General features: G+C 53.9%; 1 protein-coding gene across 1 annotated transcript; it reads left to right on the top strand.

Moving 5' to 3' along the window:
- Window positions 1–3,007: 3,007 nt before the first annotated feature.
- Window positions 3,008–21,302, top strand: ADORA2B (adenosine A2b receptor). The gene is made up of 2 exons (XM_065694734.1): window positions 3,008–3,566; window positions 17,670–21,302. Exons 1-2 carry the CDS (start codon window positions 3,202–3,204, stop codon window positions 18,361–18,363), a joined length of 1,059 nt encoding a protein of 352 aa, XP_065550806.1. The 5' UTR covers window positions 3,008–3,201; the 3' UTR covers window positions 18,364–21,302.
- The last annotated feature ends 276 nt before the right edge of the window (window positions 21,303–21,578 follow it).

The raw sequence follows: 21,578 nt of genomic DNA, 5'->3' as shown, positions 1-21,578 counted from the left end.
AACATCTCGGCTGTCACTGGCTCTGGAGCTTTACTTTGTGTTCAGGGACCTGCCCCTGCGGGCTGCCTGGGTGTGCCCTGGGTGTGCATGGAGAGATGTGTGCTGGTGGGGCTCTCGCCCGTTCTTTGTGGCTGGGCCAAGAGAACTGGAGGTGTCAAGCCAGAGGTTGCTAGGGAAGTCCTCGGTGAAGCCCGAGGCTGCGCAGAGGCCTCATACAAAAGAGATCACAGAGGGCTGCAGGAAGCGCACGGCCTCCAAAGCGGCAGCTCTGCTCCCTCGGGACGGCAGCGACAGAAGGAACAGCACGTACGAGGTCGGTGGGCTCCTGCCAAGCCCCGGAGCCGCCACACCAGGGTGCTGATCCTGCCTCCCACTGCATCGCCATTCATAACGTGGGATCTGTTTAAATCAGCTTCCCTCTGAACAAAAGAGCCAGATTAGCTCTTACACTTGAAAGAAGCAGGTTGGGGCTGGTGCCGTTTCCTACATGAGCGCTGAGAGGCAAATCCCCAGAGTAAAATAGAATCCAGGAAAATAATAGTAATGGTGATTCATTTGTGTCTCACATCTTCGCATCCAGCGGTGCGCCAGTGACCTGTTGCCATGTTACTATTGCTCTCTGCTCTTGAATGGATTCCACAAGCTTTGGGCTATATTTACCTTCCCACTCGTGTGACTTCCTTGCTCCTTTACAGACTCCGGTGTATGAATATGGACATTATCACCTACGGACTCCCCATCCTTGGAGCCTCAGGAGCTGCAGAGTTTCGCAACGCCAGCTCAGATGATTACTTTACGAGGCCAGCACATTCGGTTGGTATTTAATGGTAGGGTGCACAATGCCATGTATTTTAAAACAAGGCTCGAAGAATGCAGCTGGAGGGCAGTGTCAGTATCTCCAGATGGGAATGGGCTCATCCTCCTCTTGCTGCCAGCAGGATTTAACCACGTTTGGTACAACAGAGCTGAGCACGCTTGTCCTTGGCTCCACTTGCAGCCAAGTTGTATTCAGAAGTTCAGTTGCATCAGTTAGAGCCAGAATAAACCACTGGACCTTGGCAAAGCCTTTGCTGCTTTGGAGAGCCATGAATCAATGTGTAATGCAAAATCCATAACACCCACAGTGCCTCACTACCTGTCTCACAGAGAGACCTTACCCAGAACAACCCATTCATCAGAATGCGAAATACTGGTTCCTCTACGTCTGACTTGATAAACTGCTCTTTCCCTTTGCTCAGGCTGTAAACCCTACTTTCATGATCACAAAAGCAGATCCGTTTCTTATAAAATGCATCCACTATTTGTATGTATCCACTGAAGTTAATTCCCGCTTCACCCGAGTGCTATAAAGCCGCCGAAGGCTTCTGTTGGCACATGTTTTAGAGCTAGGAAAACAATGTGTGTAAAAACCCTGATGTAAATCCATTGCTTTGGGGGAAAAAGTGCTTTTCCATGCTAGTTTACCATCGTTTACATGATTATAACAGGCTCTGCACAAGGGAAGCTACATTCATCCCGAAAGAATAAATAAACCAAACCAGTGTAGGCAAGTTCAGGACTGAGCCAGTGCTGAGGATGATGGAGCAGCCTCATAGGGGGGCTGTGCACCAGCAGCCCCGAGTCCTCCTCAAAACTCTGTGTTTGAATCACAGGAGTTACGTGCCCATCTGTTAGTGCCGTTGTGAGACTCCGACCTTTCTTTGCGCAGGCAAAGTGCTTGGAGGATGGAAGGGTGAAGGTGTTAGGTGGGAGGGCAAGGGGCAGGAGTGTTCCCTGAGTGCAGATCCTTTTGTCTAAAAGGAACAAAGGGAACCTTGCTCTAAATCCCCATGGAATTAAACACACCACAGCCATGGCTTTCCTTCAGCATCCAAGTCAGCCTTCGGCTTCCTGCTCCAAAATGTTCGACTTCAAAAAGAAAAAGTAGCTCCGTTCCATACAAATGAGGAGTTCCCCTTCATATCCCTCTGATCCAAAGCATTGTCAGTGAGAGTGTCCCCAGTTACACCACCTCCATAGGAATCATTTTGATCCATTTTTCCCATGTGGTTTTGCTCTGCTTTAACTTTAGATCCCCAGAAAGCTTTCCCTGCGGCAGGATTTAATTTCCAACTCAGTTTTGTATTATAAGAAGCCATTTCTTTGACTTTATTTGCTACAGGAAGGTTCGTTTTGCTTTAAATGTTTGGAGGTTTTTCTAGTTTCAGTCCTGCGTTTTCAGTACTGCTGGATGCTATAAAACCAGAATCAGGTTCAGTCTCCGATCTGGTTGCGTTTTGATGGTGAACACAATGCAACGCATGAAACCTGGGCTGGAAAGGTAAGTAGTTGTGAAACTATAACTTCACATCCTTTGCTGCTTCTAAGTGCAGACACCCCCTGTCGCTGGTGATTGCGTTAGGTCTTCGTTTCTTCCAAGCTCCTTAAACCCAAGCTCATCGCCTGTAGCCCTGCGAGCAGCAGCGTTTGCTCATCCGCGGTATTTTGCCATTTCCTTGCATCAGGCGCTGTCACGTTGGTGACAGCCCGGCCGCGGGCACGAGGCTCTTTGCGGGATCTCTTTGCATTTCCCTTGCTCCTGGGGGCTTTTCCCCGTGGGGCACCCCCGGCAACTGAGCCCAGCGCCGTGAGCGGGGGGGCTCGGAGGAGCGTTTGGTCCTCGTTCGGCTGAGCCCAGCGCCCCGGGGCTGGATCCCCGGGGGCCGTGCAGGGGCCGGGGCAGTCCCGGGGCCCGCCGGCTCCCGGCCAATCGGCTCAGCGCCGCGCTCTCCCCGCCCCGCTCGCCCCATGTGCAGAAATAGCCCCGCCGCGGCCGGCAGCGGCTTTCCGCGGGGAGCGGGCGGGAGGGCGGCAGCGAAGCATCCCCGGGCGGAGCAGCCGCGTCCGCCCCGTCCCGTCCCGTCCCGTCCGGTGCCGTCCCGCCCCGAGGTGCCGGCGGATGGCCCCGCGGCGGGCGCAGCGGCCGGGCCCGGCGGAGGGCGGGCGGTGACCGGAGCCCCCGGGGGCGCGGATGCCGGCCGGGGGCCGGGCGGTGCGGGCAGCGGGGGGCAGCGGGCCGGGGCTCGCTGCGCCCCTCGGGCCCCCCAGGGCCGGGCGGGAGGCGGCGGTGAGCCCGGACATGGGTGTTTGCCTCCGGGCAGCGCTGCCCCGTGGCCTGTTGGTACCTGCGGCCGGGAGCCCGGTGGAAAGTACCTTTTTCTCATGAGCGGTTCTAGTTCCTCGCCTTGGGCTCTCGCCATGGACACCATGAAAACCACTTACATCGTGCTGGAGCTGATCATCGCTGTGCTCTCCATCGCTGGCAATGTCCTGGTCTGCTGGGCCGTGGCCATCAACAGCACCTTGAAGAATGCCACCAACTATTTCCTGGTGTCTCTGGCGGTGGCTGACATTGCCGTGGGTTTACTAGCCATCCCTTTCGCCATCACCATCAGCATTGGATTCCAGGTGGATTTTCACAGCTGCCTCTTCTTCGCCTGCTTTGTGCTGGTGCTGACCCAAAGCTCCATTTTCAGCTTGCTGGCGGTGGCCATCGACAGGTACCTGGCTATTAAGATCCCGCTGAGGTAAGAGGCTGGAGTGGATGCAGGTAGCCACATTCTCTGACAGCCCAGGCTGTGATCTTCCTCGTCTTAGCGTGCAGGGACTGCTGGTCTCTAGCGTTGCCCTCGGAGGTTTGAGGGTCATGGTGATGATGAAAAGAACAGGGATTTTGCACTTACTTTGCTGCAGGACTGGGATCGGGGTTCCAGTATCCTGCCTCTCACTTCAAAATGCACCTGATAGCTCAGTTTCTGGAGGATGTCTGCCCTGGGGAGGTCACGAGTTGGTGATTCAGGAGTGTGCTTGGAATAGTTGTAGCTAATCTATGCAGGTATTTATACAGCCCCCATTACTGTGGTGTCCGGGCATCTCCCAGGTAACTAAATATAGCAGCACCCACTGTTCCTCCTATTTTCCAGGCTATTAGAGAAGCGGTGATGTAGGCTGTTCTGTAAAAGTTCTTGTCTCTTCCTCAGCTCAGGTCACAATACATTCAGAAAAGCTGAAAGTTATCTTAAATAGATCTTAATATGACTTAGATAGATCTTAATATGACTTTGTATGCAGTTCACATTTTCAGCCAGGACTAGAGTCTAACCAGGCTGTCTTCCAGTTTTTAGGGGGCTAGAATTGGACTGAAAGAACAATTTGTTGCATCTATAAATGCTGATCCATATTTCCATGCTTGCATATGTATCTTTTCCTTCTGAGTGCTTATCACGAGTCTATAGAGCAGTAAATGTCAGAAGGTGTCAGCTCTGTGTATACACTGTGAAAGGGAAAGAGGGAAAGAGAAAGGTTTCACACATCGGACTGTTTTACTGTTTAGACTTCCATCCAAGTGCAGCATCAAAGACATAAGCTGGTTTCCTTGTAATTTATGGGATGTTGCAACATAATGGGGAGAGCTATCAAATATAATTTACAGGCACTTCCCCAGTGAGTTGCTGCAGCAGCTGCCTTAAGCTTAAATACACCAAAACCCCGGCTTTGCATTACAAATGACCCGAGTCCATTAGTCTCAGTCTCCTTCATGTCTCCGTTGTCCCTCCCTGAGAATAAGACACATCATGGATGGAGCGGGAGTCCAGGACTGCTCCAGGCTTGGTGTAGGGACCTCAGCTGAACTGTGTGAGCTGCAGCTTTCCTCCATTCCGCTCGTCTCTGGTATCTCCCTTGCATGAGTGATGACCTAAAATGACTTTTAAAAACCCCTTTCACCCTGTTCTGGCACCTCGTGCCGGAGAACCCCCATCTGCTGGGCAAGTATGAATCAGCCACCAGGCAGATGACAAAGTCTGGCGGTGGAAATGGTGTGCTGCGTGTGTCACTGGAGCAGCGCGCACGGAAATTCCACGGGCTGTAGGGTAAGCAAGAGCAGATCGGCAGCACCCGTTGATGCGGAGGGAGCGGGCTCAGAGCTGCTCACACCCCTGCCAGCTCCTCTGACACGGCCGCTTGCCTTCACAGCCCCCCGCCGGTACCGGAACACACCGCTCCGGGTAACGCTGGGGTGCCTCTTCCATCCCTTCCTTGGGGCTCTCTCGGGATGGGGGCGAGCGGCAGAGCAGCAGCCACGGGAGCAGGTTGGAGTTCTGGGGTTTCAGTTTAACCACGAGCAGGCTGTTCAAGCACGGCTGTAACGCTCATCCTTTGGACCACAAGGGCCTTTTGCAGGGCTTAACTGAGGAAATTGGATCTTGTGAGGGATTCGAAGTGAGAGCAGCAGCCCCGAAACGCTCTGACGGGACCACGCACGCGGCTGTGGAAGGGAAGTGGTTTTGCTGAGTATTTCTTCCACTCTCTTTTCTTCTTCTTATTTCCCCCCTTGGTCCTGGTCTCTGGCAGCTTTGCTCAGCTCTCCAGGAGCTCAGGTCATACACCTGTGTGGGATGGCATCCCAGGGCAGTTTTGCCTTGCTTCAGGGCTGCTTTTTCACCCCCTCTTAGGCCGAACCTTTTATTCCATTTGCACAAACATCTTTATTCCTGTGAGTGTTTTCTACTCCCTTCAGCTTAAATGGAGATCAAGGAGTCCCATCTTAGGCTGGTCTAAATAATGAAGTTTGGATTAAACTTGGTCTTGGCATTGAGGCTCACTTTATTGCTTTCAGAGGTGTCAAAGAAGTAAAACTCCTTTGTAAGGAGGGAGGTTTCTCCCTGCTAGGAGTGCAGGGCGATGGACAGGGCATTGCTTTGGCAGCAAGAGGTTTAGGGACTGGTACTGAAAGGCTGCTTTTATTTGTACAGCCAAGATCAGGCGAGGATAGAGGAGGTTATAGAACTCCACTGGCAAAACACTTCTCTGCTGCACTAGGGTTAGAGCTGTCTCATCAGCATCGTTGCTCCTGAGATGCTCCATGGTGTTGCCAGCAGCAAGCAGGAAGGAACTTGTCCGTCCACCCGCCCTAGGTAGATGCATGTGGTGTTTCTGGAAGGAGTTTGTGCTGCGGGAAGGGAACGGTGTCCATCAGTTTGTAGGAATGGAAACCTTAGGGAAAGTGTTTCTCACTGAAACCCTGGTTCTGGAGACCAGCGCAGGGGCTGGTAACAGGCTGTGGAGTATCCAGTGTCTCAGAAACTGATTTTGCCCCAGTCCTTTTGAGTAATTCCAGAGCAGTTGTGGCAGAGGGGACAAGTGTCCGTGCTGCATCCACCAGCTCCCTGTGGAAACCTCTGCAGGGACTCTGGGAACTGACTGCCGCATTACTTCATACAATTTCAGGGCTATTTAAGCGCACTGAGAGGCTGGGGGGGGGTGCACAGGAGAAGTTTGCGTTACAGCCAGGCTAATAATGGATTTTTCAGTTCTGAGACTGAACCAAGAAATCTCATGGGAAAGAGGGAAATTATTGCAGTCAAACTGCAGGAGGGTTCGCTGAAACAAAGTGATCCCGAGCACCCCAGCAGACTGTTGTTCGAGCTGCTTGACCCTCCCGATGTCTTTGTGCCGCTTGTTGAAGCGGCGGCATCCTCGCTGGGAAGGAATCACAAATTCTGATCCAGACAATTGCGGAACAACAACAGAAAAATAATAAATCTCAGAGCGTTTAAAAATGGTGGCTTTGAGCCCTCCCTCTTCTGGCTAAAAATATTCCCTGGATTTGACCTGGAGCCACGAATTCTTTCTGTCCCTTGAAACTCTGCTTTTGTTTGTTTGCTTTTGACAATTCACTGTGTGCGGAGGAGCCGGCGCTGCCCACTTCGTGCAGCTGCAGCTCCGAGCCCTTCCCTGGCTCCCTTCCTCCGGCACGCTCTAACCCTGCCTTGCTTTCCACGTACCCCTGGCCCCCCCGTGCTTCTGACCAGGCAGTGCTGCTGCCTGCGCGTGCCCATCCTCGTGCTGCCCCAGGTACGTGGCACCGTCCCTGCTGCCCTCTGCCAAACCGACCCCCCAAAACCTCGCTCCTCCATTGCGCCTTCGCCAAGCACCGCGGCAAATCCCGGCAGTTGGGCACCTTTCGGGAGCAGTAAATCCATCCTGCAGAGTGTCTGGCACAAGAGCGGCGTGAGGCTTTCGCTCTCTGGCTTTCTTCAGGGCTGGATCTCACCCACAGTCCCGTAGCTGTGAGCCAAAGAAGATTTGTAGGTGGAATAAAGTCGTTCCCTTTTATTTGCATTAACCAAAATCCTTTGGCATGGCTAATAATTGTAGGTACGGAGAGATGCCTGAAACAAATGCGTCTGGAATTAGGGAGGGAGAAGAGTATCTGTACTTAGAGAGTAAAAGAAGAACGAAATGCCGTGCAACAGCATGCTGTGCGTGCCCTTGTCTGGCTGGTGATGTCCTGCAGGACAGTGAATGTGTTACTGCTGCTGCCCACCTGGCAAACACCCCAGCAGAGACCTCCAGAGGGAAAATTAGCCGCAGGGCCCTGCGATTTGAGCTGATTTGATGCTTGTTCTTCCTCCCTGCATCTAGGATTTAGTTCTCTTCCATCTTCAGTTTCATCCCTAGCAGAGCTGCAGGACTGAAGTTCCCAGGCAGCTTTGCCATGAACTGGAACTGGGCGCCCATGACCATGGCCTCTCCCTTTCTGCACTGAGCCCTTGCTGTCCTCCTGCAGCCAGAGCATCTGTGCTCGGATCACGAGCTGGTGATGGTGCTGCTCTGCTTCTGGTGCTGCCAGCCTCTCATGTGAGCTGCTGCCCCTCTTGTCTTTGACACGATGAAGGTACCAGGCCAGCTGCTTTCTGCTGTCCTCATGGGGACACGTTTCACTTGGGTCGTTGTTGCTCTCATCTGACCTTTTACCTGAGCGGTGGCCTTTCTACACGCGAGCCGGCTGATGCTCACGGCTGCCCGCCCTCGCTGTGCCCCGCTGCTGCAGGGGAAGTGGTTCCCTCTGTGTTCCCCAGCTAAGAATGGTTCCTGGTTCCTTTCAAATCCCATCTTGCTCCTCAGCAAAGCAAACTGGGGGATATTAATGGCATGCGGGAGGGCTGGAGCCACTGAGGGGAAAATCCCCCTCAGAGCCTCGGTCTTCACTTGCCATTTTCCGTGTGGCACCGGCGGCACGCAGCACTGCGCCTGCTCTTCCTTCTGCCCTTGCTTCATTTCCTCTCTGAAGGGAAACCCTTGCTTTGCCCTCCATCTGAACCCGGCCATGCTCTGCTGTTCACGTGTGGCTCACGCGTGCGGTGCCTGCCCCTGACACCCTGAGCAGCACAGGAGCCTGGGTGGATTTGCTGTTTGTCCCAGACCACAAAACACAGCCTTTTAGGAGTGTTCTGCCCCAGCCTTTGGCTACACCAGGCGGTCGCTGCATGGGGGTGCTGGCCTCCTATTACTGTATTTGATCCACAAGATTCCAGGAATCATTGGCGCCAGCTGTGCCCTACAGATGTGTCAGTGCTCTCCCCTCCCCATCTGCTCTCGCGGCTTTGTGAAGTCCAGCAAGCTCATGGAATCCGTCTGTGCCAAAGAGCGGATTATCTCCTAATCCTATGGATGACAGCAGGCCTGGGCATGAGCCACAAATAACCGGTGAGGACATCGGCGGGGTGTGTCCGTGCCCTTGCGCTCAGCCTTTGGTAGGCGTCAGTGCGAGCACCACCAACGGGGTTGCTGAACCTGGTGGGACACAGCAGTCCCTGTGCCAGGAGATTGGTGCCACTGTGGCTGGGGCTCTGCCTGCAACCCCCTTCACGGTGCACTGTGCCGCAGCACCCATCACCCCGGTGTTCACATCCTCCCTCCCAGCCAAACCACAGTGCCAGGTCCCCAGGATCACGGTGCTGTGGGGTGGCTGTTGGCCACATCCTCCCTTCCCAGTAGGTGGTACAAGGGGCTGGATGCTGTATCACTAACTCAGCCTGGATGCGAGGACAGGATGGGCTCCTGGAGCTGCTGGAGCATGCTGGGATAAGGCACATGTGAGCGACTGGCGCCGGGCTTGGTGCTGGCCACAGGACCCAGCAGTCCTTGGGAAGGTGTTTCTGGCTCTGCAGGGGAGGCAGATGAATAGCAGCTTGCTGGGGCTGGCGGATGGAGAGTGGTTTGGGGCCTTTGGGAAGGGCTTTAGCACCCGTTTCATTACGGAAAGAGTGATCCAGCAGAGATCAGCCATCTCCTCACCTGTACCTGTTATCTTAGTGAGCAGGGCACTGGGGGCCTGGGAGCGGGGTGGCCGCGGCACTGCTCTATGTACGGGATCGCCCCCAAGCAGCTCCCTGGAAGCCGCAGTCCCTATCTCACCTCTACCAGCCGCCTCTAACGCGGCCGCCCGGGTGCTGCGCATCTGAGGTCTGCCCGCGCTGGGAGGTTTGGAATGCCAAAAATGCTCATCCCCAGGCCCTGCGAGGCCGGTAACTGTGGGGTTTGGAGCCCTGGAGGGAGGGTGGTGCTGAGAAGGGGCTCGGGAGGGCTCCGGGCTCCTCTCGGCGCTGCGGTCTCGGGCAGGGCGCCCCAGGCTCTAGGGCTCAGAGAGCCCCCGCGGCACAGGAAGCGCCGCTGTCCCGCACCCCTGAGGCGGCCGCGCTGCTATCGGGTCGTTGGAGGGTGGCGGCCGAGCTCATTTCCTTCCCGTGCCCCGGGCTCTGCGCACCCCTGCCTGTGCCCCCGCATCAGGCACCGGCACGGGGGGGGTGCCCGGCGTGGGCACCGAGCCCGCCCCGCGCCCCGTGTCCCGGTTCAGGTCCCGGGCACCTTTCCCCCCGCAGAGCTGCTGGGGCGGACGGAAACCGGGCACCGAACGCAAGCGCCCGCCCGGCTGCGGGCTGCTGTGCGAGAGGAGCGTTCGCAGAACCGCATCGCAGGTGCTGCGGGTGCTGAGCGAGCGCAGAGGCCCCAGCCTCCCGGCAGGAGCTGTGGTTTCGCTTCTTAACCCTCCGCATTGCCCAAACACATGCCATTTGCAGGGCACTTTGGGCCAAAACTGCGCTCGCTTTTGTTGATCCTTTCCGCATCGCCGGTCATGCGAGCCTGATGCTGTTCACCCATTCCCTTGCCCTGTGCTGGCAGTGGCAGGGCTGAGGTTGCAGCCTGTGTGGAGCAGCGTGCAGGGATAAACTGGGGTGAGGCTGCTGCCCTCAATGGGAGCCTTTCCTCTCCCATCTGCTCTGCCTCCACCCCAGGGAAGGAGTTCTCTGGAGGGATAAGCACATGGGTATGGATATCTCGCACTGGAACCTGCAGGCCCTCGATAATCTGAGCTTGCAGGCTGCAGGGCCCAGGGTGCTCAGGGGTAGGGAATGCTCCCCTCCATACACCCATCCCATCCCAAGGGGCATCGCCATGGCTGAGTGCAAAACACGGGTGGGTTTTGTCTATTTGTCCTTGGAAGAGTAATTTGAAGTCTTCATAACTGGGGAGCAGTAAATGTGGGGCTAAGAATGGGTTTGCTTCCAACTGGCAGACACCTCCCATCCTTCCTCTGGGAGCAGCAAATGGCGATGGTCACCTGAGGGCTCATCCCCAGCCAGGACGGATTCATCCTGCGCCCTGTGCTGCTGCTCCCTGTGCCTTCCTCTGCCTCGCATCTCTGGGACTCTGCTCCCAGGTGGAATCACTTCCCAGAGCACACGCAGGCAGTGTGGCAGGCCTGGGACAGCCCCAGCCCTTGACAGCCTCTGGCCACAAACCGGGCTTGTCTTCTGCTTGTATTAGTTCAGGCTCATCAAGCTTTTATTTCGGACTAAGGCTGAAAATGCCAATGTAAACAAAGCAAGCCCTGGAGAAAGAGAAAGCTTCCAGTTTTTGAATCAGAGAATCATGGAATGGTTTGGGTTGGAAGGGACCTTAAAGCTCCTCCAGTTCCAACCCCTGCCACGGGCAGGGACCCCTTCCACTGGAGCAGCTTGCTCCAAGCCCCTGTGTCCAACCTGGCCTTGAGCACTGCCAGGGATGGGGCAGCCACAGCTTCTCCGGGCACCCTGTGCCAGCGCCTCAGCACCTGCATAGAGAAGAGCTTCCTAATGTCTGATCTAAATCTACCCTTTTTCAGCTTAAACCCATTCCCCCTTGTCCCATCAGAGAGTGCTTTTGGTGAACCTCCAATGTGAAAATGAAACGTTGCAGCCTGTGACCTTGCTGGTTTAGTGCCCCCCCCCCCCCCACGGAGAGGCAAGGAGGTGGATGCTCCTCACTCTGCGAGGCTGGGAGCCAAGGCAAGGCTGGGTTCCCTGTGCTCAGCTCTCAGAGCAGCACCCAAACACCGTGCTCCCCTTCACAGACAAGGCTTGAGCAGCAGCCTGCAGCCGGGCTCTGTGCTGCGAGGGCTGGGTCTCCTCATTTACCTGTTCCTACCCAGGGCTGCAGGAACAAGGGGCCGCTTGCCCAGTGGGTACATGCTCAGGGTACCAGGAACTGGGGATGGCTGTCATCCTGTAAGTGCTTGCTTCTTCCCGGTCAGCTTCTCCTGACAGGTTTAGGATGGAATCCAGCATCTTGCGGCATGTTCAGCGCTGTCTCCATCCCTGGTTTCCCATGAATGCACCAGGCGGGCCGCCAGAAGCGGCTGGTGCTGAGCCAAAGAACCCCGTGTGCTCACCTGGGTGCTGGCATGGGTGCAGTAACCCGGCCAGCGGAAGGCCGGGGGTGCGAGCGGGGGATGCTGCTGCTGTCCCCTGTCACAATAGGGACAGATGTGGGAGGAAGTGATTTGTCTGCAACTGGACGTGGACGGGCGCAGATGTCCTGCTTCCTCTGCTCAGCCTGTAACTGCTAATCAGATTTCTCACTCTCGCTGCCAACTCCTTCCTGGTTAAAAAGCTTTTTCTTTCCTTCTTATTTTTTGATTCCCTCTCTAAGGTGCAATTTGTGCTTCATTTCCAATGTCCCGCAGGATGTTTCAGCTGCTGTGTGATCTCCGTTCCAAGGCTCCGCACGGAGCAAACACAGCGGCAGCAGTGTGTAGCATGCTGCTACAGCTCGAAAAAACACCCCAAAAAGAGCAAGATGCGAAGTCCAGCTGCAAGGAGCTGACAAGGACACAATGCTTGGCAGCCAGACTGCTCTCACCCCTTGTGAATAGAGGTGTCTGTGTATTTTCCTTCACACTTAAAATAGAAACATATAAATTATCACTGCTTGTTTGTATCAGAACACCTGCGTGGTCCGAGTTCTGCAGACTCTCCATCTGCTCACCTCCCTGCATCCGGCAGCCTGGGCACTGGCAGGGAAGCAGGGAGAGCAGCAGGAAGCACCAGTCCCCAGGACAAGGACTGGGACTTTCCTGGGTCTTCCCAGTTAAGGCTGCAGAGATACCCCCATTGAAATGCTTGTTGTGAGCCGGGAGGCTCTGCCAGGAGAGAAGATTCTCCTGCTGGAAAAGTTAACGCTGCAGCTTCAGCACTGTGTTACCTGCACAGGAGAAGCATTTAAACACCCAGTGTAAGGCTTTCACAAGCGGCATTTTGGGGACTGTGGGATGGAGCCTGACCGAGGGGCTGGATTTCTCCAAATGCCTTTGTTGCTAGAAGCTGCATCTCAGCCATTCCCAGGGATTTCATGCAGTGAGGATGTGGGACAGCGCTAGTGCCTGGGTGGGTGGACATTCTATTGCATGTCTGAAGAGTCAGGACTCACAGTGTACTTGCCAGATTCCAGCTGCAGGTCTTCAGGCCATGGCAGAGATGATGGAGCTCATTTTTGTGTCTCCAACAGCAGCCCAGCAGCAGAGGAGGTTGAGAAAGACTTTGGGAACAGGGTGGACAAATGTAAGGGGTCACATCCTGCCTGCCTGTCCCCAGGCAGGACAAGGGCTGTATGGTTGGATGGTGCCCAGTGTAGACCCTGCTGATGAGCACGCACGGGGGCAAGTGCTGACGCAGTTCCTCAGCTTGCAGATCCCCTTCCTTTGGTTCAGCAACGTCTCAGATGTTCAGTAAAACAAACTGTTTGCTATTGGCTTTGCTCTGTGCTAACCTCAGGTTTATTTACTCAGTAACCTATCAGTCAGGGTGCAGCCCATCATCATGGTCAGGGCCACCCTCAGACTGCCCAGCACCAGGAGAGCGGGTTTGTGGCACCACAGTGTTTTGATCTGCTCAGCTTTCAGGGCTGCTTGGGGATGGTGTCGGAATCTTCTCCCCCATTCCTGCTCTCAAGGCCAGGTTGGACACAGGGGCTTGGAGCAAGCTGCTCCAGTGGAAGGGGTCCCTGCCTATGGCAAGGGCTGGAACTGGAGGGGCTTTAAGGTCCCTTCAATCCAAACCAGGCTGGGATTCTCTGAGATAAATAAAGGATTCCCTGAGAGAGATAAAGTGGAAATCATGGTCCCCTTCCAGACTGGTTCCTCCAGGCTGTTGCTCTTTTCCACCCCAAGTCTCATCGCCCCATCTGCTGCATTACACCTTGGTGCTGCTGTACGCTCCTTGTTTGGCAGGCGCTCAGCAGCAGCAGTGCCTCTGCCTGGGTGATCTCCACAGGGTTGACGGGGAGGTGCCAGCTACGTGCAGGACATGACTCAGTTCCTGCCACTCAGGAGCCAAATCCCCTCTCGGGGGAGGCTGGGCTGGCTGTGGGCTGGCAGCGCGTCCCGCTCCGCTCCAGCTGTGCCCAGTGGTGCCTGCCTGGGTGTCTGGGCTGGTGCCCAGCTCTAGGAACCAGCAGGAGAAATGCCATGAGACCTGTTGGAAAAGACACCCCTGCCTACAGAAGCACAGTGCCTGGAGAGAGCAGAGCAACTTCCCTCACCCTGCGCCAATGGGCAGCTTGGTCATTTTGGTGGTTGCCATGATGCTCTTCAAGAGAAGCTTTGGAGCTTGCTGTGCCATCACTGAAACAGAGGGGCCGCATGTGACAAGGGTGTCTGCTGGGTGAAGGGCACCATCTCCAGTCCGTGGGCCAGCTCAGGGGACATCAGTGGCCGGGCAGTTGCTCATTCTATGGCCTGGTGACAGAGCAGAGCTGCGTGGTGCTCTGGGTGAAGGCTCTGCAGGCACATCCCAGCAGTGCTTGACCAGAGGGTCAGAGCCATGGGGTGAAAGCAGCTGAGCTTTCTTTAAAGGGTTTGACTTGGAACCCGGGCTGTGTGACTGTGACAGTGGTGGCCAACATAAGGGTATATACGTGAGAGGAAGAGGTCCTGAATCACTCCGCAGTGGCAGCACACTGAGGGCGGCATCGGGGCTTCTGCAGCACGTCCGCTGCAGAGATAATTACCTGCTTGATGATGATGATGCCAGTCAAGAGGCTGCCCGGCAGTGCAAGCGGACCCGATGCATTGCCAGAGTTATTTCACCTCAATAAATCAGTTTTAAATATTCAGCTGTTATTTACATTGAAGCTACATTTCATGCCTCTGGGCAGGAACACAGAGGAGGCTCAGTAGCTGTTATACAGCTGGTGAGTAAATTTACTTTAATAGTTCTCTGCCTAACAATATTAAGCCGAGAAGAGAATGAAGGAGGGGTTTGCTGGAGCAGTCAGAGCTGTGAAAGCCTGGTTCCTCACTGTCTGGTCATGTTTTATAGTGCTGAGGAATAAGGCTGAGGCCCAGCTCAGCTCTCTCACAGCCCCTGCCTGCTTTAGCTGGTGGTGGCTCATGACAGGAGCTGCTCTGTCATGTAGATGCTGCAACCCTTGCTGCTCCCAGCAAGACTCTTCATACCGTGATTTGGTGACAGCACGCATTTTATCTCTAAGCACGCGCTTACCTTCCCTTAACTTACGGGCAGTACTGGCAGGATCCCACCAAGTCAATGTAATGAGGTAATAACAATTACGTTAGAACATCAGGCTGATCCCAGTTTCACCTTGGCCTCTTCTGGCTGGTAGCTCAGCACCCGGGTGTTTGCACAGGCCCTTTCTGTGGCCACAGCAGCGACCATCACCCTTACTCATGATCATGTGTGATGTATCCCTGTGAAAGCAAAGCTAACCTAAGGAGCGCAGTTGTTCTCTGTGAATAACCATCTCCAATGAAGACCATCTCTTCATTGGCAGGCTGTCAGCCCTCCCCGCTGCTCTGGCTCTTGCACAGCACATTCACCATCTCCTCCTCTCAGTGTTTAAACACGATGCTGGCGGCAGCTCTGCTGTGCGCTGGGGAAGAGCGAGCAGCACTAAACACGGCACCATCACAGCCCCTGGAAAACCAAGGGACTTCTGAACTGCTTTAGTAAACCTTCAGGATGGGCCTTATCTTTGCTGAAGAGTTCAGAAGAGCAGATGGATGGAGCCTCATCTGGGGTCGTGTTCTCAGCAAGAGGCAGTGGTGGACGTGCGGAGCTGTGCTGGCTTTCCCTTGCGTTCCTGTGCACAGCCCGATTCAGGGACACAAACTGCTCGACTCCTTCGGTTTCTGTTTCTGAACAATGGTCCCTTTTGCGTTTTCCAGTGTCAGTACAGCAGCTCTGGGGATGTGGCAGGGGAGGATCAACCGAACACGAACAGCACAAGCCAAGGAGCCACGTTTTGCTCTTCCCACGTGCGGAGCTGCAGGGCAGCAGCAGCTCTCGGTGCTCCTGCAGCACTGACTGAGCTTGGCCAGTGCTGGGGCTCAGGATCCAGACTTTGCCAAGAGACGGATTCCTGGGAACGTGCTCCTAATCAAATCTTCATGTTTTCAGGCCCCGCAACCCCAGACCAGCTCTGGGTGTTTAAAACTTACCGCGGGGTTTTGAAAGCAACGGGCTTGGCCTCACTGCTGCCCTTCTGGTAACTTCTCACCTTTTGGAGCAGCGAGACTTAGTGGGAACGAGAGAAAAGTCCAGGAGAAACCCCTCCGCGGCTGCACCTGCCCTTTAGACACCTGGGCCGTCCGGTGTGCTCATGGACCGCGCTCTCAGGTTGGCAGTGCCTGAATGTGGGTGCTGTCCCCGCATCCTCCTGGCCATGCCCAAAGCAAGCCCTGCTCCCAGTGGGCACGCAGGAGGAGCTGAGGGCTCCCCCCAGCCCCTCGGTGCTGACAGACCCCCCCATTCCCCCTCCTGTCTCTGTGGCTCGCAGGAGGAGCAGGACAGGGCCCGCACGGAGGCGGCCGCAGCGTGATTCAGAGGCACAGCTGCGGGTCGGTGGGAATCGAGCCCTCCCCGGCATCGCGGGCCGGAAGAAAATCCGAACAAACGTCCTTAGGAAAGGAGGAGCGGGGAAGCCGAGCCAGAGTAAACAAGCGCTGGGAGCAGGCTGTGGGAAGGAGGGGACATGCATGTCAGCCGGCAGCACTGACGGGCTGGCGGGAGGACAGCAATGGGTTTCTCATGTTGTCTTTCTGGCAGTCGCTGGCTCTCCGTGTCTCTAAGGAGAGATGGTGGCACCTGCGCTGGGTGCACCCAAACCAGCTTGGCTTTCTGGCTCTGTTCGCGTCTCTGAGAACCCGGGATGTGGAGGGCACCTTGGTTTTTCTTGGCCATGAAGGCACCCAGTGCATGGGGTCGGGAAAGGTGTGGGGCAGCACAGGGCTTTGTGCCCTTCGGCGCTGCATCAGCCTGCCCCTGGGCCACAGTGGAGCTTCTGTGTAGCACACGTAAGAGCAGCAGGTGCCCAGGGACTGCATTAGTTTAAATCTGGATCTTTACAAGCAGTTGTGGTGGGTGAGCAGAGCTCAGGCATTAGGTAACCACAGGCAGCTGTGTGGTTTAACCCCACTGAGGGCTTCAGAAGCTGCAGATGCGTGTGTGGCTTCAGGGCCCCTCCATGGTGCATGTCCTACAGAACTGGCACATCACATACATGGGCAGTGCAGGCTGACACCAGAGCTGGGTGAGGCTGCCCACGTCAGTGCTGTTGGAGGGTGCACAAAGCAGGGGTGTCAAACAGGGGAAGAAGCCCATGACCCTGGCTCCCAGCTCCATTGCCTGGATGCGAGACTGAATGGAGACACAAACCCTCACTTGTAATTCTCCTAAGCAATCCATCATCAGCAGTTGCTTTCAGATGTTGGCTCAGAAAAGTCTTTCAGCGTATTTGCTATCCACCCAGAACAAGCTCGCGTGGGCTGCAGTCTGGCATCTGTAAGCCAGGAATTGCACTGTTTGGGAAACCAGCAGAATCCCTGCTTTCCATACACATGTGTACTTCCCACTTGAGTGTATGAGCTAGCATGGGAAAGGACATCGCATTTCAGGACTGCTGCAATCTCCAGTGAAAGCCAGCATTGCTGCAGGCACATGAGCAGCCGAAGTCAAAGCAAGTTGGCTTTGGTATGAAGGCTGTAAGTGTGTGGTGAGGCTGGTTAAGTCTTTAGCTACCTATTACAGGGGAGAATTGAGAGCCAGCATTGTCTCAGCTGTAACAGATCAGCCCAGAAGTTCATGTAGCCCAGGAGCATGCCCCAGCATGCTCATTAGTGACTGCTTAGAGCAAGAGGGTAAGCTGGTGGTTACAGAGTGAGCCTTCCCCCTGTTCTTGCCTTCCTTGCAGTTGGTGGTTTAGGCTCATGGAATGATAAAGCCCTCTTTAAGACTCCAGTTCATATGTCCCATTGAAGGATGTTTGTGGGCAGGGGCGGCGCTCGGTGCCTCTCAGGAACAGTAGGCAAATCACGTCCCCAGATTGCTGTGTTGGTGCAGAGCACAGGTGAGGTTTTCACCCCTCCGGTGGTGGCAGAGGTGAGGTTCCCACATGGGTGTGGGTGGGGATTTTGTGGCTTCAGCCAAAATGGTGATGACTTTCACTGCAGGGAGGTCACGAGCACTCATTTATATAATGGCTCTATCCTGGTTTTGTTCTGGATGCTGTAGGTATAATAGTCTGGTGACTGGCAAGCGGGCAAGAGGCCTCATCGCTGTGCTGTGGCTCCTGTCCTTTGGAATTGGACTGACTCCACTTATGGGCTGGAATAAAGCCATGAGCGGTTGTCCCAACACCACCAACGAGACAGGGGTTGACACCAGGACAGAGCACCATGGCTGCTTCATCTCATGCCTCTTTGAGAATGTGGTAACGATGAGCTACATGGTGTACTTCAACTTCTTCGGCTGCGTGCTGCTTCCCCTGGTTATCATGCTGGGAATCTACATTAAGATATTCATGGTCGCCTGCAAACAGTTGCATCAGATTGAACTGATGGGCAACTCCAGGACCACGCTGCAGAAGGAGGTCCACGCAGCCAAGTCTCTGGCCATCATTGTGGGACTTTTTGCCTTCTGTTGGCTGCCCCTGCATATCTTGAACTGCATCACACTCTTCCACGAGGAGTTCTCCAAATCCAAGCCTGAGTGGGTGATGTACATGGCCATCATCCTCTCCCATGCCAACTCTGTCATCAACCCCATCATCTATGCCTACCGGATCAGGGAATTCCGCTACACCTTCCGCAAGATCATTTCCAAGATCCTCTGTAAGACTGACGACTTCCCCAAGTGCACCACTGACAACAACCAGCACCTGACTGTCACCAACATTAACTGTCCTGTAGCCTCTGTCACCATATGACCCTGCGTGTCCTGCTCCCGGGATCCTGCAGTGTCCCTGACACTACCCTCCCCTGTGCCCCTGTGCCCAGTTGCAGCTTGCTCCCGGAGGAGCGCTCAGAGATGACCACTATGCAGTTATGCAGCTGTATTTCTTGTTGTTGTTATTATTTTTGTAATTAACACAGTGCCTCCTGGAGGGATAACCTGAGCGGGGAGACTGACTGTAAACCCAGGTTGTGTGAGTGCTGGTGACCGTGTTGTGTTTCCATTCCAGGTCAGACACTGACTGTGGAAGACCCACTTGCTGGGGGTGTTTCCCCCGTTGTGCTGCTCGTGTCAAGTCCTATTTTAACTGTTATTATTAATTTTTTTTAATCTTTTGATTCCTTTAGGAGTAATAATTTTGTGTCTCTTTTTTGAGTTGTTCTTTAAGTCCGTACTTGACAGCACTTTGGTAATACCCGAATTATTCCATCAATTGTTTGATGCAGCTAGTATTCTCCAATGGGAAAAAGTCTTACTTAGCCCAGTTGCTGGTGTGAAACTGAATCTGTGTTCCAGGCTCTGAGGGACGTGACCGTGTTGATGGGAAAACAAGCTCAGAACTGGCCAGCTCTTTCTGGCCCCAGCTTGGAAGCCCTACTTACTGAAAGAGAAGAATTTTAGGAAAGAGTAGACTGAAGTTTAAGCTCAGTGGTTTTATTGCCTTTAAATCCCTTTGGCTTACAGGACTGTGCAGCCCAGTGCTTCAGGTTTGCTTTCAAATCTGTTTCCAGCTCGGAAAATGCAGAAGACAGATGTGCCCTAAGGCTCGGCTAGTCTGCTCCATTCACTGAGGTTACTGCAAACCCTGCTTTGGTGACACGATCTTTACAATGAGGTTTTTTGCTCCCAAGTCAAACCTTGACAGCCTGTCAGTGTTTCCAGAAGTGCTGGGTTTAGCTGTGATAGCTGGATGCTGCAGCTCGCCTGATTCCTGAAGCTTGGTCCTGTTGAGGCTCCTCTGTAGCCCAGTAACCCCCAGAAGCTGTGAGTGCTTTGTTTTCTAATGGTGATTCTTATTTTTGTATTCCATTTTTTAATCCTGACCTTCACTGTTAGCAAAAGAGGCTATAGGGGAGCTAATTCATTTGGGAAGCTAGAATGCCTTGCCTTGTGACTTGATTTTCAGCAAGCTCTTGGGGCTGAAGCTCACCTTGCAGCCTCGGCAGTCAGCCAGGAGTCCTGGCCTGACCTAAGTACAAAGCCCACTCAACAGTGTAAATTGGTACTGCAGGTTCCTAACTCTCTGCAACCACAGCTCAGTGATTACTGCACCTGATTTAATATGTAACTGTGACATGTAAAACTAGACAAAGGTAGAACAGCAAGTTCATTTCTGAATGCTCTGCTTCTCCAGACGCACGGTGGCACGTGCTGTAAATGTTTCTGGCATGGCCTTTGTTTCACAAACAGGACTCTGGCCTGAAGGTCCCTGTGTGGTAAAGTGGACATGTCTGTCTCCAGCAGCTTCACCATGCAACCAGTGAGAAGTGCAAGGGTGTGTATGAGATGGGGTTTTCAGTGGTAACTCATGCGGGGAGACAGAGAGAGTGAGCAGGACTTTCAGAGCAGGGAAGGAAGTTTAAACACAGCCAGCTCCTGAAGAACAAGTCCAGTGGGCAGACTGTGATGCCTGGAGCAGTCTGTCCCTGATAAATTGTACTTGAATCATATAGAAATCGGCTTTCTATTTTTTTTTTTTTTAACTGCATTGCACTAAAAGGGGAGTAATAGAAGACCCCAAGAGTTCCATTTCTCTGGTGTATATAATGACAAATGTGGTGTAAAATCAGCTGAAAAGCTGATGTGAAGAGCTCCTGTTCCGGCAGCATGTGCTGTGCCAGCTGGAGTGACCAGGCAGCGCTGCAGGTGTGGCTTGGGCCCACCATGCAGCCAGGGAACAGCTCACTGGTAGTGATGGATTTTCCTGCTGTGTGTGTCACAGCTCAGCTGTAAGAGCCAGCCTCAAACCTGGGTGAATCACCAGTAGGCTCTGAATGGGTTTGTACATGTTTATGCAATGTCCAAATTTAGCTACAGCTCAGTATCTCGGATACTGGCATTTCCAAGAAGAAGCTGAACAGTTAAAGTTACTGTCCCAAGTGTTTCTCCTTTAACAGCCCCATTCATCTTTGCTGCATCTGTCTTGGTCATAGTCCAGCTAACACATGTAGCCACCTCTTGCCATTTGGGCAGGGTTTGACTCTCTCCTCCTTTCAATCCTTCCCTTCTGTATGATCTTTGGCTGGGTTCCGTTAATCATGGCTGGAAACAAGCAGGGTTTCACCTGCAGGTCTGGCAGTGTTGCAAAGCAGTTGCAAGCCACATTTATCCTTACAACAAAGAATGTGATCTCCCTTCCTGCTGGCTGAAAATGAAGCAAGCTCTGGACAGCATGGACAGACTGAAACACACAGCACTGCAACACGGAGAGAGATGTCCCAGAACACTTCTTGTATGTGACAACTTGCACTGCAGCTCAGCAGCCATCACTGCTACCTTTCCTACACCTCCTATGAGCCAGAATTCCTGCAGACACTTGTGATGCAGCCTTTGTATGAACTTGCCCTTGGGTTGTTAGCCGTTAGCAACTATGGCCTGGGTCACCAAGGGCTTTAGGCACATTAAGTGCCTTTGTGGATCTGAGCCAAAGACAGTTCAAGGCAAAATAAAAACAGAACACCTCCCTTTCCCCTCTCCAAAAAAAAAAAAAAAGCTCTGAAGGTATCTATAAAAATGTGAAGTTAAAATGGCAGAGGAATTTCTGTAGCGAGCGCAGCTGTAGCTATTCAGCTTTCATTCCTTACTGCTCTTATGTACATAGGATGATGTGTTTTCCTCGTGTTGCTCAGATTTTGTATTTGCAGTAACTGTTATTTACATACAGAATGCTTAATTTACCACCTACACAACCTGGCTCAGCCTCTGCCCCATCATTTCTTGCTGTGTTGCGTTCACACGTGTCATATGAGGCCACCCAGTACTCCAAGACAGGCTCAATCTTGGAGCACTGGCAGGGATGCACAGAGGTTGAAGGAGCTGCTTCCCAGAGCACTGGCTGCTGTGCAGAACAGGGGAGCAGAAGTCTCCTTTCCCCCGTGTCTGGTGTGGACAGCCTTGCCTTGCCTGCCAGCATGAGGTGCTCGACTTGTCTGAAATGGGTCTACTGAAAAGCACAGCTACCATGGTGAT

Source organism: Lathamus discolor, chromosome 14, assembly GCF_037157495.1.
Source record: "Lathamus discolor isolate bLatDis1 chromosome 14, bLatDis1.hap1, whole genome shotgun sequence".
Classification (NCBI taxonomy): domain Eukaryota; kingdom Metazoa; phylum Chordata; class Aves; order Psittaciformes; family Psittacidae; genus Lathamus; species Lathamus discolor.
This window is presented reverse-complemented; position numbering and strand designations above follow the sequence as displayed.